The following is a 12,708-nucleotide window of genomic DNA, read 5'->3' as shown; positions in this document are numbered from 1 at the left end:
GGAAATTTCCTCCACATATCAGGAAAACAAAATTTAAAAATAGTCTGTTTCTCCTTCCTGTTCCTCAGTTTCCTAAAAAACACACTCAATTCCATGGAAAATGTGAAGGACCTGGAAGTGCGTCACAGAAGATATCCCAACAATGATTAACTGAGGCTCTGTAAGGCAAAAGCGTGGATTACTATGAACGTGAATGCTGATTAGAATCACACAGAACTGGAATAGGATGGGCAAAGGAAATGACATTACTAAATATTTACTATGTTCCAGACACTGTTCAGACACATTACGTCATTTAAGGGGCCTAAGACATGTGATTTGATCCCTTTTATTTATAAATGGGGAAGGTATTCTTATATTTCCATTTTAGAGATGAAAAACAATGATGAGAGAAGAACAATTGCTTGTCCGAGATAAATCATTCATTCATTCACACAGTAAGTATCTCTTGAGTGTTTATCTTAAGTAAGATATTGAGAGTAGAGCAGCAAAAAAAGAAGTCTCGAGACTGCAGGTGTCACAAAGTCCTGATTGACTCACCAAGTCTCCACTGAAGAAACCAGAACTGAGAAAGCAGATTGGGGCTGGACCCTGGCAGAACAGACTCTCTGGGCTTCTGCCTGCTGCAGGGAGCTAAGAACAAAGCATCTTGCTGGTGATTTCAGGCAGCGCCAGAGAGCAGGCTGTGACCTTGGTTCCAGCAGTAGCTACATCCCTGGTTAGGTGGTCTGGTGTATGTATATTTGTATGTATACCAGCTCCTTACTTGCCCAGAGGAGAGGAGCAGGTGAGGGGTCCAGAGAGAAAGTCTATCAGCAGAATTTCAGAGGGAAGAAGGGGAGCCCCCAAGTCTTAACATAGTCTCTTCACTAAAACTTGGGGGATAGATATTATTTCCATTTTATAGATGACGAAATGGAGGCTCAGAAAGGTTAACTGGCTTGCTCAAAAAGGTGTTCAAGCCAGAAGGGGAATAGTGCCCATCTCAGATCTCAGTTCCAACACCCGCGCCCTGCCCCTTTACTGCTCAGGAGGGAGGTCTTCACAGGCTTGTAAAATGCTCACCCCGGTAGCCCTAAACCAATTTACAAATCGATAGTAGAGGCTGGTTCTGATTCCTGCTACCAAGGCTTTATTTAATTTCAAGTTCGAATCACACAGAAAATAAAATTTTCTCCCTGAAAGGTCCTGTGGAAAAATGTTCTGTTCTATGTAACAGCCTCCTCGGCTGTGTTTGTGTCTGAAGAGAGGACTAGTCTGACAGGAAGAATTACAAATCTGGAGCTCATTTTGGCGTCCCAGAGGAAAGGTGGGTGGAGCGTCTCACAGTAAATTAGGAATTCAGAATGAAAACGTAGCTGAGTTTATTTAGGTTTCTAGTGACACCTCAGAATTATTGTGCAGGCGTGTCAGAGGCAGCTCAAAGTAATGACTGCTCCTCCTCCGCTCCCGGGGTGCTGCCTGCTAAGAAGGGGGAATCCCTCTCCTTGGGGGATGGGGGTGGGAACCTTCCCTTTCTCACCTGGATCAGGAAGGGAGAAGGGGAAAGGAGTGTGGTTTGGAGTCCTGTCTGGCTCAGCTCTGAATTCCGGAGAGAGGCGGGAGTCAATTCGGGGGTGTGTCTGAGCTCGGGATCTGTGTCTGAGGGGGATCTGAGGCCAGGATTTGGAGACTTTCTTTAGTTGTGTGTTTTTTTTTTTTTTTTTGCGGGGTGAGGGTAATCTAGGTTTGGGGTGGACAATGACAGTGGGAGGAAACAGGAGATTGGGTCGTATCTGAAAAGCACTGAGGTAGGATCTTGGGGTGGGGGGATGGTGTTGAAAGTTGAGGCGTGGATCTGGAAAGGGGAAGTTGAAGCCTGCCCGACGATACTAAGGATCTGGGTGAATGTGTGGGGGATTGACGGTGCAGGACTGTGAATCGGGGTCAGGCTCAGTACCAGATCTTAAATGAGAAGAAAAAAGGCTAGAAGAATAGAGCTTTGAGCTGCCACAGCCTTTTTCCGAAACCAACTCACACCCAGACACACCCATCGTCTAGCCCTCGCCCTCTGTGGCTGGAGGTAAGGCTGTGCCAGCCTCGCTAGACCCTGCCCCCACCCGGCCTTCTAGCTCCCAGCGGCTCCGACTGGGGCAGGGGTCTGTCTCTTCGACCCCGGGGGAGTCTGGGGGCGTGGCCAGCAGCCCGGCGCCTGCGGCTCCGGATTGGCTTCCCAGCGGGCACGTGGGCGGGGTTTCGGCTTGGGTCCGGCTCTGCAGTTCGCAGACGGCACGGAGGCGGGGCCGGCGGGAGCCCTGCAGCCAATGGACTGGCAGCCCCCGAGCAGTTACAAAGGGCCGAAGCAAGGCCGCCGCCGCGGCAGGGGAGGTGGGGCGAGGCGAGGCTTGTTGAGGCAAGGCGGCGGCCGGGCCGGGCCGGGCCACAGGCAGTGGCAGCGGGACTATGGAGGCAGTGGCCGCTACTCCGCGTCCCCGGCTGCTCCTCCTCATGCTGGCGGCGGCGGCCACGCTGGTCCCGGAGGCAACGGGTGAGTAGTGGCGCGGCAGGGCTGGCGGGAAGCTTCGGGGTGCGCGGGCCGGGCCCGGCCTCTGGCTCACTCCTTCTCTTTCTCAAACATGGCGCGGGGCCGGGGGCGCAGGTGGCGGCACCCGGGCCGGGCTTTCCTGGTCTGGCCGCCGCCTCGCGAGTCGCGGGCGGGCAGCGGAGGCGGGGCAGAGGCGTGGGTCTGAGCGCGGGTGAACGTGCCCGGCAGCCCGCAGCCGCCGCGGCTGCTGGCTCTTCACGGGGAGGTGGCGTCGGGCGAAGCCGTCCGGGGTCCTGGGCTGCCCTCTGGGGAGCGAGTGGGCGCGGGCCGAGGGGCGGAGGGTGTGAGACTGGCCGAGACCGGCAGAGCTGGGGCTGCTCCCCGGTTCCCGCGAGGCGCTGCGTGGCGTTGTCCCAGGCACCGCACCCTGATCGAGTTGGTCCTCCAGGCATCGGGGGCCCTGGCGGGGTTAGGGGGTCGGAGGAAGCTTCCAGGGCGGGGTGTGCGCTCTGAGCCTCCAGGCCTCCCCCAGCAATGGGAGGGGATGTGTGTGGCAGAGACCCTTGGGGTCAGCGAGGCCTGCCTGGCCTTTGACATCGGCTTGACCCGGCCGAGTGGGGCTGCTTCTCCAGCCGGGGGTGGCTTTGGAAGAGGAGCTGCTGCGAAGCTTTGTGTGAGGACAAGGAGGCACTAAGATGTGTGGAATGTTTCTTTCGTGCGTCTGGGGAACGCAGAAGTGAAATCCACTCACCAGAAGGCTGCGGATTGTTTTGGTAGTAGAAACTTGAACGTTTGCTCACTCTGCGGGGTTTGGAATGTTTGAATGGAAGTGACTCTGAATTGATCAAACGATTTTATTTCCTCGAAGGAACATCGATAGAGAGGTTCCATCTCTTGAGTGACAGTAGTTTGAATCGGTCGTCTGTGAGGCTGGTTTCGAGGGACAGTGTTATGTTTTCCAAAATATTAAATCAGGATGGGGTATGTGGTCATCACCTACCCAATGGAAGGGGGAGTGAAAAGCTTTGTTAGCATTCAAACTGTACTACTAAAAACTGAGATGTAGAGCCTTAGTGAAAGCAACTAAAATAAAGTGAATACATTTTTATTTCTCTAATTGAACACAGTGTTTTAAAAACATTTCAAGACTTAGGGTGCCAGTTATTATTAATAGCTATTGTCTATTAAGAGCTTATTATGATACAGAGGCATAAAGTACACCAAAGTACATTATCTGATCCTCACAACTAAACCCTGAGGGCTGGTGGCGTTTGCCCCATTTTACAGAAGAGAAAACAGGTGTGAAGAGGATAAGTACTCAGTTGCTAAAAGCTGGATTTAAGATTTGCAGCAAAGGTTTCAGGGGTTCCAAAACCTATACACTTTAATATATATACCTGTCTGGCATTGCCCATATTCGTTTTTAGATTTTTGTCCTCAAAATTAGAAAACCAATTTGGCTTCTTTCTGACTCCAAGTACTTTTTTTTTTTTTTGGCCACACTGCATGGCATGCAGGATCTTAGTTCCCCCTGCAGTAGAAGCGTGGAGTCCTAACCACTGGACTGCCAGGAAATTCCCTTCGAGTACATTCTTATAGTCCCTTCAGGCTAGGCCTACCTTTGAGGAAACAGATTTTTGACATTGCCTGAGAAGGGGGGCAAGATAGATAGGTGGATAGGTAGGAGAATCAGTATAATTATGCATCAAGTAACATTTCCACACCACTAATTAACTCAGATAGCATAGTTCTATCTTTTCCACGTAGCTTAGCACAGAATGTGTTCATGTATTCAAATAACAGAATTGAGCTTACTATATACACAAAGCATTGCCCAGTTCATGCCCTGGAGGAGCTTACAGACTACTCTGGCATGCATTCAATACAAAGCTGATCCAGGCACTATTATCCTTAAGTCTCAACTGGTCTGCCTGCTCTCCTAGGTGACGTTGATGTTTCCATTCATCCTTTCATACCTTCTGAAGATGCTCAAATGCTCTTTAAAATTTATAAATTGAGGGACTTCCCTGGTGGTCCAGTGGCTGGGACTCCGAGCTCCCAATGCAGGGGCCTGGGGTTTGATCCCTGGTCAGGGAGCTAGATCCCACAAGATGCAGCTAAGACCCAGTGCAGCCAAATAAATACACTCCTTTTTTTTTTTTTTTTTTTAATAATTTGACCTTCATTTTTAAGAGTCTGCATTTGTTCCTTATTGTCTGAGTATCAGTTTTATATTTTTCTGCCCACCTTCTGCTCTGTCCAACATAGATTTCTTTGGGGAGATTGGTCCCTTGTCCTTGGTACACAGTTTAGTACCATTATGTTTACATAGATTTCCCATGCTTTAGCTTCCTGTCATTTTGTAACTTTTTCTTCGAAAACATGCCCAAGCCCAACTATTCTTTACATTAATGCCTCTTGAATGTATCTTCCTTTCTTCACATGCAGCTGTCAGGTTTAGTCCTGCCTATTATCCCTCAAATGCGTTTGCTTTCCAGAGTTTCTCTCACCTAGGCTTTTCTGTAGGCTGCTGCCAAGCTAACCTTCTTCAACCATCCCCACAAGGGGTTTCCAAGATTTCCCATGTGTATTCAGTGCTTAGAGCAGTACCTGAGGCTTATGATTAGGGCCATTTCTGTATCCAGCTAGAGATCTCTCATCCTGCTACTGCAAACCCTCGATTCCAGTATTTTGTGTTTTCCCACCCACTCCTGACTTTTGTGAGTGTGAGAAGTTTTTAGTCCTGACTTCCTATACTGTTTTAGTTTGTGAACTATTTGCCTGAACTGCATGGAACTTACACTTTGTGTTTTCTGTTTCTACCACCTTACACCTTAAATATTCTCTTGAACATGTTATAAGTACCCAGAGGGCAAGGGTCATGCATTTAATTTCCTTTTGGTATTAGAACCTAGCACTATGTTTTATATTCTGTTCCATTTAAGTACTTGTTGATTAAGTGAATTCTATTTGACTTGAGTATTCCTTTAGTAATTATACTGTTATATGTAAGTACAGTTTATACAGTATTGAGAATTCTGTGTATAATCAGAAAAGTCATGTACCTTATAGTTATGCAGAAAACAGGGATGATACCTACTTTGCCTAGTTTGAGATTGTGGAGATCGAATGAGAAAATGGTATTAGAGTTTGAGGTTGCTGTTTTGTATTGTTATTAATAGGAGGGCTGATGTTCAGCCAGAAATTCCCACTGGGCCACCTGTGTTTTGATTGGTCAGACATCCTTTCTGATTGGTTGATCCCACTGTGGTGCTGGTTGTTAATACTTTTAATATCACCCCTGCAGAGAGGCATCAGTATTCAAAGAGGGAAGTGAGTAGTCTAGGCTGAAGTGACTGGGGGAGGGAGGCTTCCTGGACACTTCAGGACTTAAACTGACTTTGAAGGGAAGCTGGAATTTATTGAGGCTGAGTGGGGAATGTGATTAGTGTTAAACTCTCTCTTTGTAAACTATGTCCCCCAACTCCCCTAGGGCAGGAAGCAAAAGCTTTTATTGTCTGCCTGGCAAGTTACTCTATATTTATAATTTCCTTATTCTAAAATGTGGGGTTTCGATATATTAAACACTATTATTTATTCCCCAATTCTAAAAATTCTCTAATATGTGACTGAAGCAGAAATGAAATATAAGTGGGATAAGAGAGAATAATGTAATAGGATGCCCACTAGGGCTAGCCATTCGAATGTTGAAAGTCATAAGTCACTCACTTTACAGATGGAAAAACATGGGTTAGGTGAATTTTTCAGGATAGGGAAGAACCAGAACAGGAATTTTGATTTTTCTGATCCTGGATCTTGTGTCCTGTATGGCATTTTAAGATGTGAAGGACTTGGATCAGGGAGGAACAGAGTTAATGGAGTACTTTCCTAAGTGAAGTTACCTTGAATTTCACAGAGCTTAAGAAAAGTGAATTCTGAAGGTGGGAGAGAGGGGGAATAATTATAGGTTATAAAGGCCTCAAGAGAATGTCAGTATCTTTTTTATACTGCTGGAAAAAAAATAAAAAGAGGACCTGGTGTAGTGTTTGTTGATTGAGAAATGTAGACATATTAATTTGGAAGAAATTTTGGGTTAATTGAAGTGGGGTGTAGGCCTTGTAGTACATGATGGTTAGGTTTAGAATTTTAGATGAACTCTTTTTTTAAAAAAAAAAAAATTTTTTTAATGGGTAATATGTTGTAAATACGTTTTATTTTTATTTTGTTTTTTTTTTCCACTTGGCCTGCAGAATCTTAGTTCCCTGACCAGGGATCAAACCCATGCCCCTTGCAGTGGAAGTGCAGAGTTTTAACCACTGGAACGCCAGGATCTGCTTTGTTGTTGAAATTAAATGGGGAACTGATATGTTAAAAATAAGCAAAAGGGAAACCAATTTTCTTGTGGGGAAGGGTGCTCCTGTGAAGACTTTAGTTGAAAACTCCTAGGCCTATTTGGAACAATTACCTGAACTCAGTAGTGCTGTATTGTATCAGATATGTTCATGTCTAATGAAGTGGGTTTTGAAAATGCTAGTGTCCAATGGATTGCCCTTTTGATGTGAGAACATATCTTTTCAAACCACAGAATCCCCTGCACATGTCAAAAAACCTCATGCCTTTTGCTGTTCTTCTTGGTTGTGGATTGTATAATGCAACTTTCTCTGAACAGATAGACTGTGGTTTGATATCATGTGATTGGATCACATCTTTGCTTCCTGGTTCTGGAAACTGAGGGCAGATGCTGGCATGTTTCTCAGAAATTTTTGTGCCTTGTCCCATAGAACTGGCTCAAGAAAACTTTTGGAATCTTCTAAAAATGTATAGTCTGTCTTGACCCAGCCTAACTCCAATACTTAGGGTAACATTTAATGCCTTTCTTAATGTAATTTTCTCAGTATCAAATCCAAGCAGTCTCCATAAATATTAAGATTTGCTGCTACTCTGAATTAAATCCAGGTATAGCTGTACAGTTTCAGTCCAGATAGTGCAAGTAGGTTTCTTACGGTTACCTTTTTCTGGTATGAACTTAGGATTGATTGACTTGTAGGCTTTTTGCCTTAGAAGCTTTCTCAAATGCTAGAGGAGTAAGCCTGATTGGTTTTATGGGTTTTATGGGTCCAGTTTTATAGATCTGGCCTTTAGAAACCTTCTTTCTCAGTTTGGCAATCTGAGAGCAATAAACATCATAAAGAATGATTTATAAATTAAATTATGACTTACATGATATACAAACAGGTTGCTTTGACATTTCTCAAAGGTTTAGTGGGCCTTGCATCATCTTATCAATCTGAAAGGAACATATTTTAAGAATGTGCTGGGAATTTTACCTGCCTTGTCTCATTTAATTCGCATAACTAACCTTAGGTGATAGCTGTGTAATAATACAAAAACTTCTTACTATGTACCAGTTAATTTCCAGAAGAGTCTTTTTAAGTCCATTTGTCCCCAAGTCCAGTGACCAGTGCTCCGCAGATAACTGTAGATTTGTATGACATTGGTTTTAACCCAGGATTCTTTTCAGTTTTCTTAAATAATTTTCAAAGATGTTAACATTTTGTCATTAATATTTTAATCATAAACACATTTGTAAAAGGAAGGAAGGAAGGAACAGATAATGACTTATCCCTTCAGAAGGAATAGATAATGACTAACAGTAATCCAACCACTGAGACTCAAATGATTGTGTATTAATTACCATTAACTCCATCCGCCTGAGTAGGCAGAGTTGTTGGGATTTTGCTCAGATTGGAACTTAGTTTGTATCGATGAACTTTGGTAAATAGAGCTTCTGTGTTTCCATTTTACAGACCAGGAAACTGAGGTCATGGTGTTAATGAGTGGAGCCTGTATTTGAGCTTTTCAGAGTGTGGACTCTCCTCTACATCATGCTGCTTTCATACACAGTAAATACCTTGTTATGGTCACTGTGTCAGGAAGGATTTTTTTTTTAAACCATGAGAATTTGCTTCACTTTGTCTTTATTATGGGATTCCCTGGTCTTTATTACAGTTCGCCTCTTTGAAACTGCAGGTTACTCAGATCTTGCAGTCTTTGACATAGATAATTTTAATTTCTCCAGTGAGTCTAGTGATAATTGATCATTCACTATTTGTGTTGATTTATTTATAGTCATAGCAAACTCTTATGCTTCTCAAATTAACATAGACACAGACCTGAAAATTTGAGTCAGAGAAAAGAAAAAAGTATCATTATCCGTTATTAACATTTGGCTTATTCTTCCCCCTCCATACATTTTTTTGTATAATATAAACATTCTTTAATCATTCCATTTTAGTAGTTTATCAAAACTAATAAATATGTTTTTAAGATGGCAGAACTTTGACTTGAAGAAGAAATAGCTCATTTAAAACAAGCACATATTTAGTAATGGTCAACACAGTGGAAATACAGAAAAAGAGGTGCACTTGCTTTCAAGGAGTATGATGCTGGGGTAATAATGATGAATCCAGATTCAGTAATAGAACTTCTTGGGCTGCTTAATAGAGGTGATGGTACTTGATCTCATGCCTTGCAGGACAGGGATGGTTTAGACAGGATGACGGGCAGAGGGAAAACACTCCTGGGTAGGGGAGGATGATGTGAGTGAAGAAGGAGCCTGCTGAATTTCAAGAATTTAAGGGGGAGGAATGGAAATTCATGATGTTTACATTATGAGTAGGCTCAAGAGAATTATGAGCCTTGAAAATCAGGTGGATGGTTTTAATAATTTTAATGTGGAAAAAGAATGTCTAACTATACCAAAGAGGAAATGGAGCAGGGTGGCTACCTAGGAGTTTTGGAGTAGGTATGATGACCTTGGGAATGGCTTTGTGACATTTCAAAGAAACAGGAGGAGCTAGTAGTAGGGAATTTGCATAACTGTCCCTCATGTATCTGCGTGGCCTCCTCCCTCACTTCTTCTATGTTTTTGATCACATGTCACCTTTTTCCCAAAGAGGCTAACCCTGACCACACTTCTGTAACTGCCGTTATCTTTTCTTTTTCTTTTTTTAACACTGCCTTCTAAAATACTGTTTATGTATGATACTTACTGATTTACTGTGTTTATTGTTTCCTTCTAACTACTAGGATATAAGACATGAAAGTGGCTATTTTTTGTTTTGTTCATCAGTTTATCTCAAGTGCAAAGAAAGTGCCTGGTGCATCATAGATACTCAGTAAACATTTATTGAATATTTAAGGAAGTAGCTCTTAATTGTAAAAAGGTGGAGTACTGGTGTTTAGAAGGACTCCATGATATAAAAATAAATGATTCCAGGGGTTTTTATATCTAGATCATTCCTTTAACTAGTAAGGAATTTGGTGAGAGAAAGATTGAAGAGAAATGAATTCTGGTTTGAGCATGTTGAGTTTGAGGTGAAAATAGGATAGGCAAGTGAAATGGTTCAGTAGGTGGAATCCATAAAAGACTGAAAGATGGTTGGAATGGGAGAGGACCTTTGGGAGAGAAATGATATCAGCATTTGGCTTCCATCTCATTCTTGTGGATTCTTATGCCCCTCAAACCACCTTAAGTATTTTGACCCTGAATTCCTAGCTTAGATCTGGAGCCTCGCTCAATTCATGTTATATTGTTTCCTCCTGGGTTGCAGGTCCATATTTAGAGTACCTGGCAGATAGCCTGATACTGATAAATATCAATAAATGAGACTTATACATTTAGATAAGTGGAGGAATGTCTTTTGGAAGAGGAAATATATGTCTCTGTAATGAAGAGTTGTGATTAACTGGTAGACTGAGAAGCAGATTTCACTCAGTATAAGAAAGGACATTATATCAATAGGGAGCAGTCATAAAGTGAAACATTACAAGGTACTACGTTCCCTGTCACTGGAAATGTTCAGGCAGAGGTGGTAGGCAGAGATAACCTCCTGTCCAGAAGTTGTAGAAAACATTTCTTGCATTATGTGAGAGGATGGAATTGATTACATCCAAGCTCTTTTTCTACTCCAGAACTCTTAGAGTTGTAGTCCAGGCTTCCTTGCTGTTTTTAGCCAGCGTACAGGCTCTCCACTTCCCTAGCATTCATGACTTCAAGATGAGCACCTTTTGTAACTTACTGTTTGGGAAAAATTGATTCAGTGCTTGGCTTGTCCTCTGGCCATTTTCCATAAAAGGATTTAGGAAGCTTGAAATAAAAATACATGCAGCAAGACCAAAGCTAGTGATCAAAAAGATAAGAACCAGTAAGTAAAAGGGGGAAATAAGGAGAACAATTAACCATAACTTTTTCACCTGAGGAAAGTGTTAGCAGTAGAGCTAATAATTAGCTTTGAGTTTTCTAGCCGTGAGGGCTATACGGGAACCTGAGAGCTTATATAGATCTCATTGCCTATAGTTGAGAACACATGAGGAGGCTGCCACCTTCATTAATAAAATAAGAGTTCCCAAACATGCAGAGTGCAAAGCAGGGAGTAGCTTCAAGTGTAAGAGTTCCGTGGATCTGGCAGCCCTGACCCTTGCTCTCAGCCTCCTCTTTAACATGCTGGAGCATTTACTTGAGTGCTGCTGCTCCCATTTTTCTTCTCTACTCTTAAGGACACACTAGTTTTGCCTTAATTCCGGTGCAACAGCTGATGTAAGACTGGGATGTTTAAATCAAGCTTTCCTAAAAGCTAGAGGGTAATGGATGGAAAGCAACATAAAACTGTTCATCCTGGTTTATAAAGACTTTGTCTTCAGGTCCTTATCTTTTGGCTGTCTCCGTTCGGCAGACAGAGTCTGAGTACTGCCACCAGGTGAACAAAGCCGGATATTTACCTCTCTTCCCATAGGCCCAAGACAGCAGGGTCCACAGAGTGTCTCTGCTTGGGTTTCTTGTTTGAAGAGCTGCCTCCTTTCTGGGTGATGAATTATAGGAATGATGACTTCCTTTAGGAGAGACTGAGCTTACCCCTGGAGATCATGGCCCTACATGTGTTGGTTGTATAGTAACCTCAATATTCATGTAAAAGATACTGACACATGTTACCATAAGTTGCATTCTTTGGTTAGAGACATGATTATTTAACTGGAGAAAACAGTTTCTCCATGCTCTTTAGCAGAATTTATTATAGAAGTTTTTGTATAAGAAGGTGAAAGTCACTTAGTTGTGTCTGACTCTTTACGACCCCATGGACTATATATAATCCATGGAATTCTCCAGGCCAGAATGCTGGAGTGGGTAGCCATTCCCTTCTAGAGGGGATCTGCCCAACCCAGGGATCAAACCTAGGTCTCCTGTGTTGCAGGTGGATTCTTTACCAGCTGAGCCACCAGAGAAGCCCAAAAGGGCTTTGTTTAAGAGGCACTGGGAAAAAAGGGAAGAATTTGAGTTTATAAGTTTCCATGACTTGAGTAGATCACTTTCCTTGCTTATTCTGCAGTTGCTGAGTTACTTAGGCCTGTTTCAGTGTTTCCTTGTTTTAACCAATAGGGCTGAACCTCCTTATTTTTGTTCACTTGCTTAGGATAACCATCCCATCTGGATTTCCTAGGTGTGACCCTCACTGATTACATAATGGTGTATATTTATAGTTCTGGGACACCTTGTGCAGGCGTCCTGTTACATTTCTCCAGTGTAAGATCTTTCAGTATGCATGGAAATACAAATAGCTCCCATGGGAAAAAGCAAAAGCAAATTTTTTTTTTAACTGGAAATGAGGACTAATATACATATTTGGGACCATTGAACATGAAAGAGATAGTTAAACCTGAAGAGGAATATAGAGATAAAAGCAGTAACGGTGGCTTTTCATTTATACACACGCACGTGTGCACATGCACACACACACAATATGTGTATGGGGCTATTTTTTTCCCCTAGATGTATTCATTCCCAAACCAAACCATAATGTGCTCTAATTGAGTCTCTTTGTTTAGCACATGGCTGTTGATTTGAGTACTTGCTCCAATTGAAAAACTGACATTTAAATTTTGTTATTCAGTGTACAACAGATTTAAATAAAAACACCAAGATTGTGTATTGTAGATTTCCTTCAACATAATTATATGTAATTATTTTACCAAAATAAACAAGCTAATGTAGTTTTAGCTGTTTTATCTCACTTCACATTTTGAGAAGAATTACAGAGCAGGGGTTAGAGTTTGCTCATGTTTCTCAATGAGGAGAGCTAATTTCTGATTGCTAGTTCCAGCTGGTTCCATGCACAGTTGATGCTGGT

General features: G+C 42.9%; 1 protein-coding gene across 2 annotated transcripts in view; it reads left to right on the top strand.

The window, feature by feature from the left end:
• The first annotated feature begins 2,355 nt into the window (after window positions 1-2,355).
• The window catches only part of TGFBR1 (transforming growth factor beta receptor 1), a 69,929-nt gene continuing 59,576 nt past the window's right edge, over window positions 2,356-12,708 (top strand). For both annotated transcript variants that reach the window (XM_004004226.5, XM_012120354.4), the window contains exon 1: window positions 2,356-2,527. In XM_004004226.5, coding sequence (XP_004004275.1) covers window positions 2,443-2,527 — 85 coding nt within the window. In that variant the 5' untranslated portion in view covers window positions 2,356-2,442. The remainder of the gene's footprint in view (window positions 2,528-12,708) is intronic.

This window comes from Ovis aries, chromosome 2 (assembly GCF_016772045.2).
Source record: "Ovis aries strain OAR_USU_Benz2616 breed Rambouillet chromosome 2, ARS-UI_Ramb_v3.0, whole genome shotgun sequence".
Lineage (NCBI taxonomy): Eukaryota > Metazoa > Chordata > Mammalia > Artiodactyla > Bovidae > Ovis > Ovis aries.
This window is presented reverse-complemented; position numbering and strand designations above follow the sequence as displayed.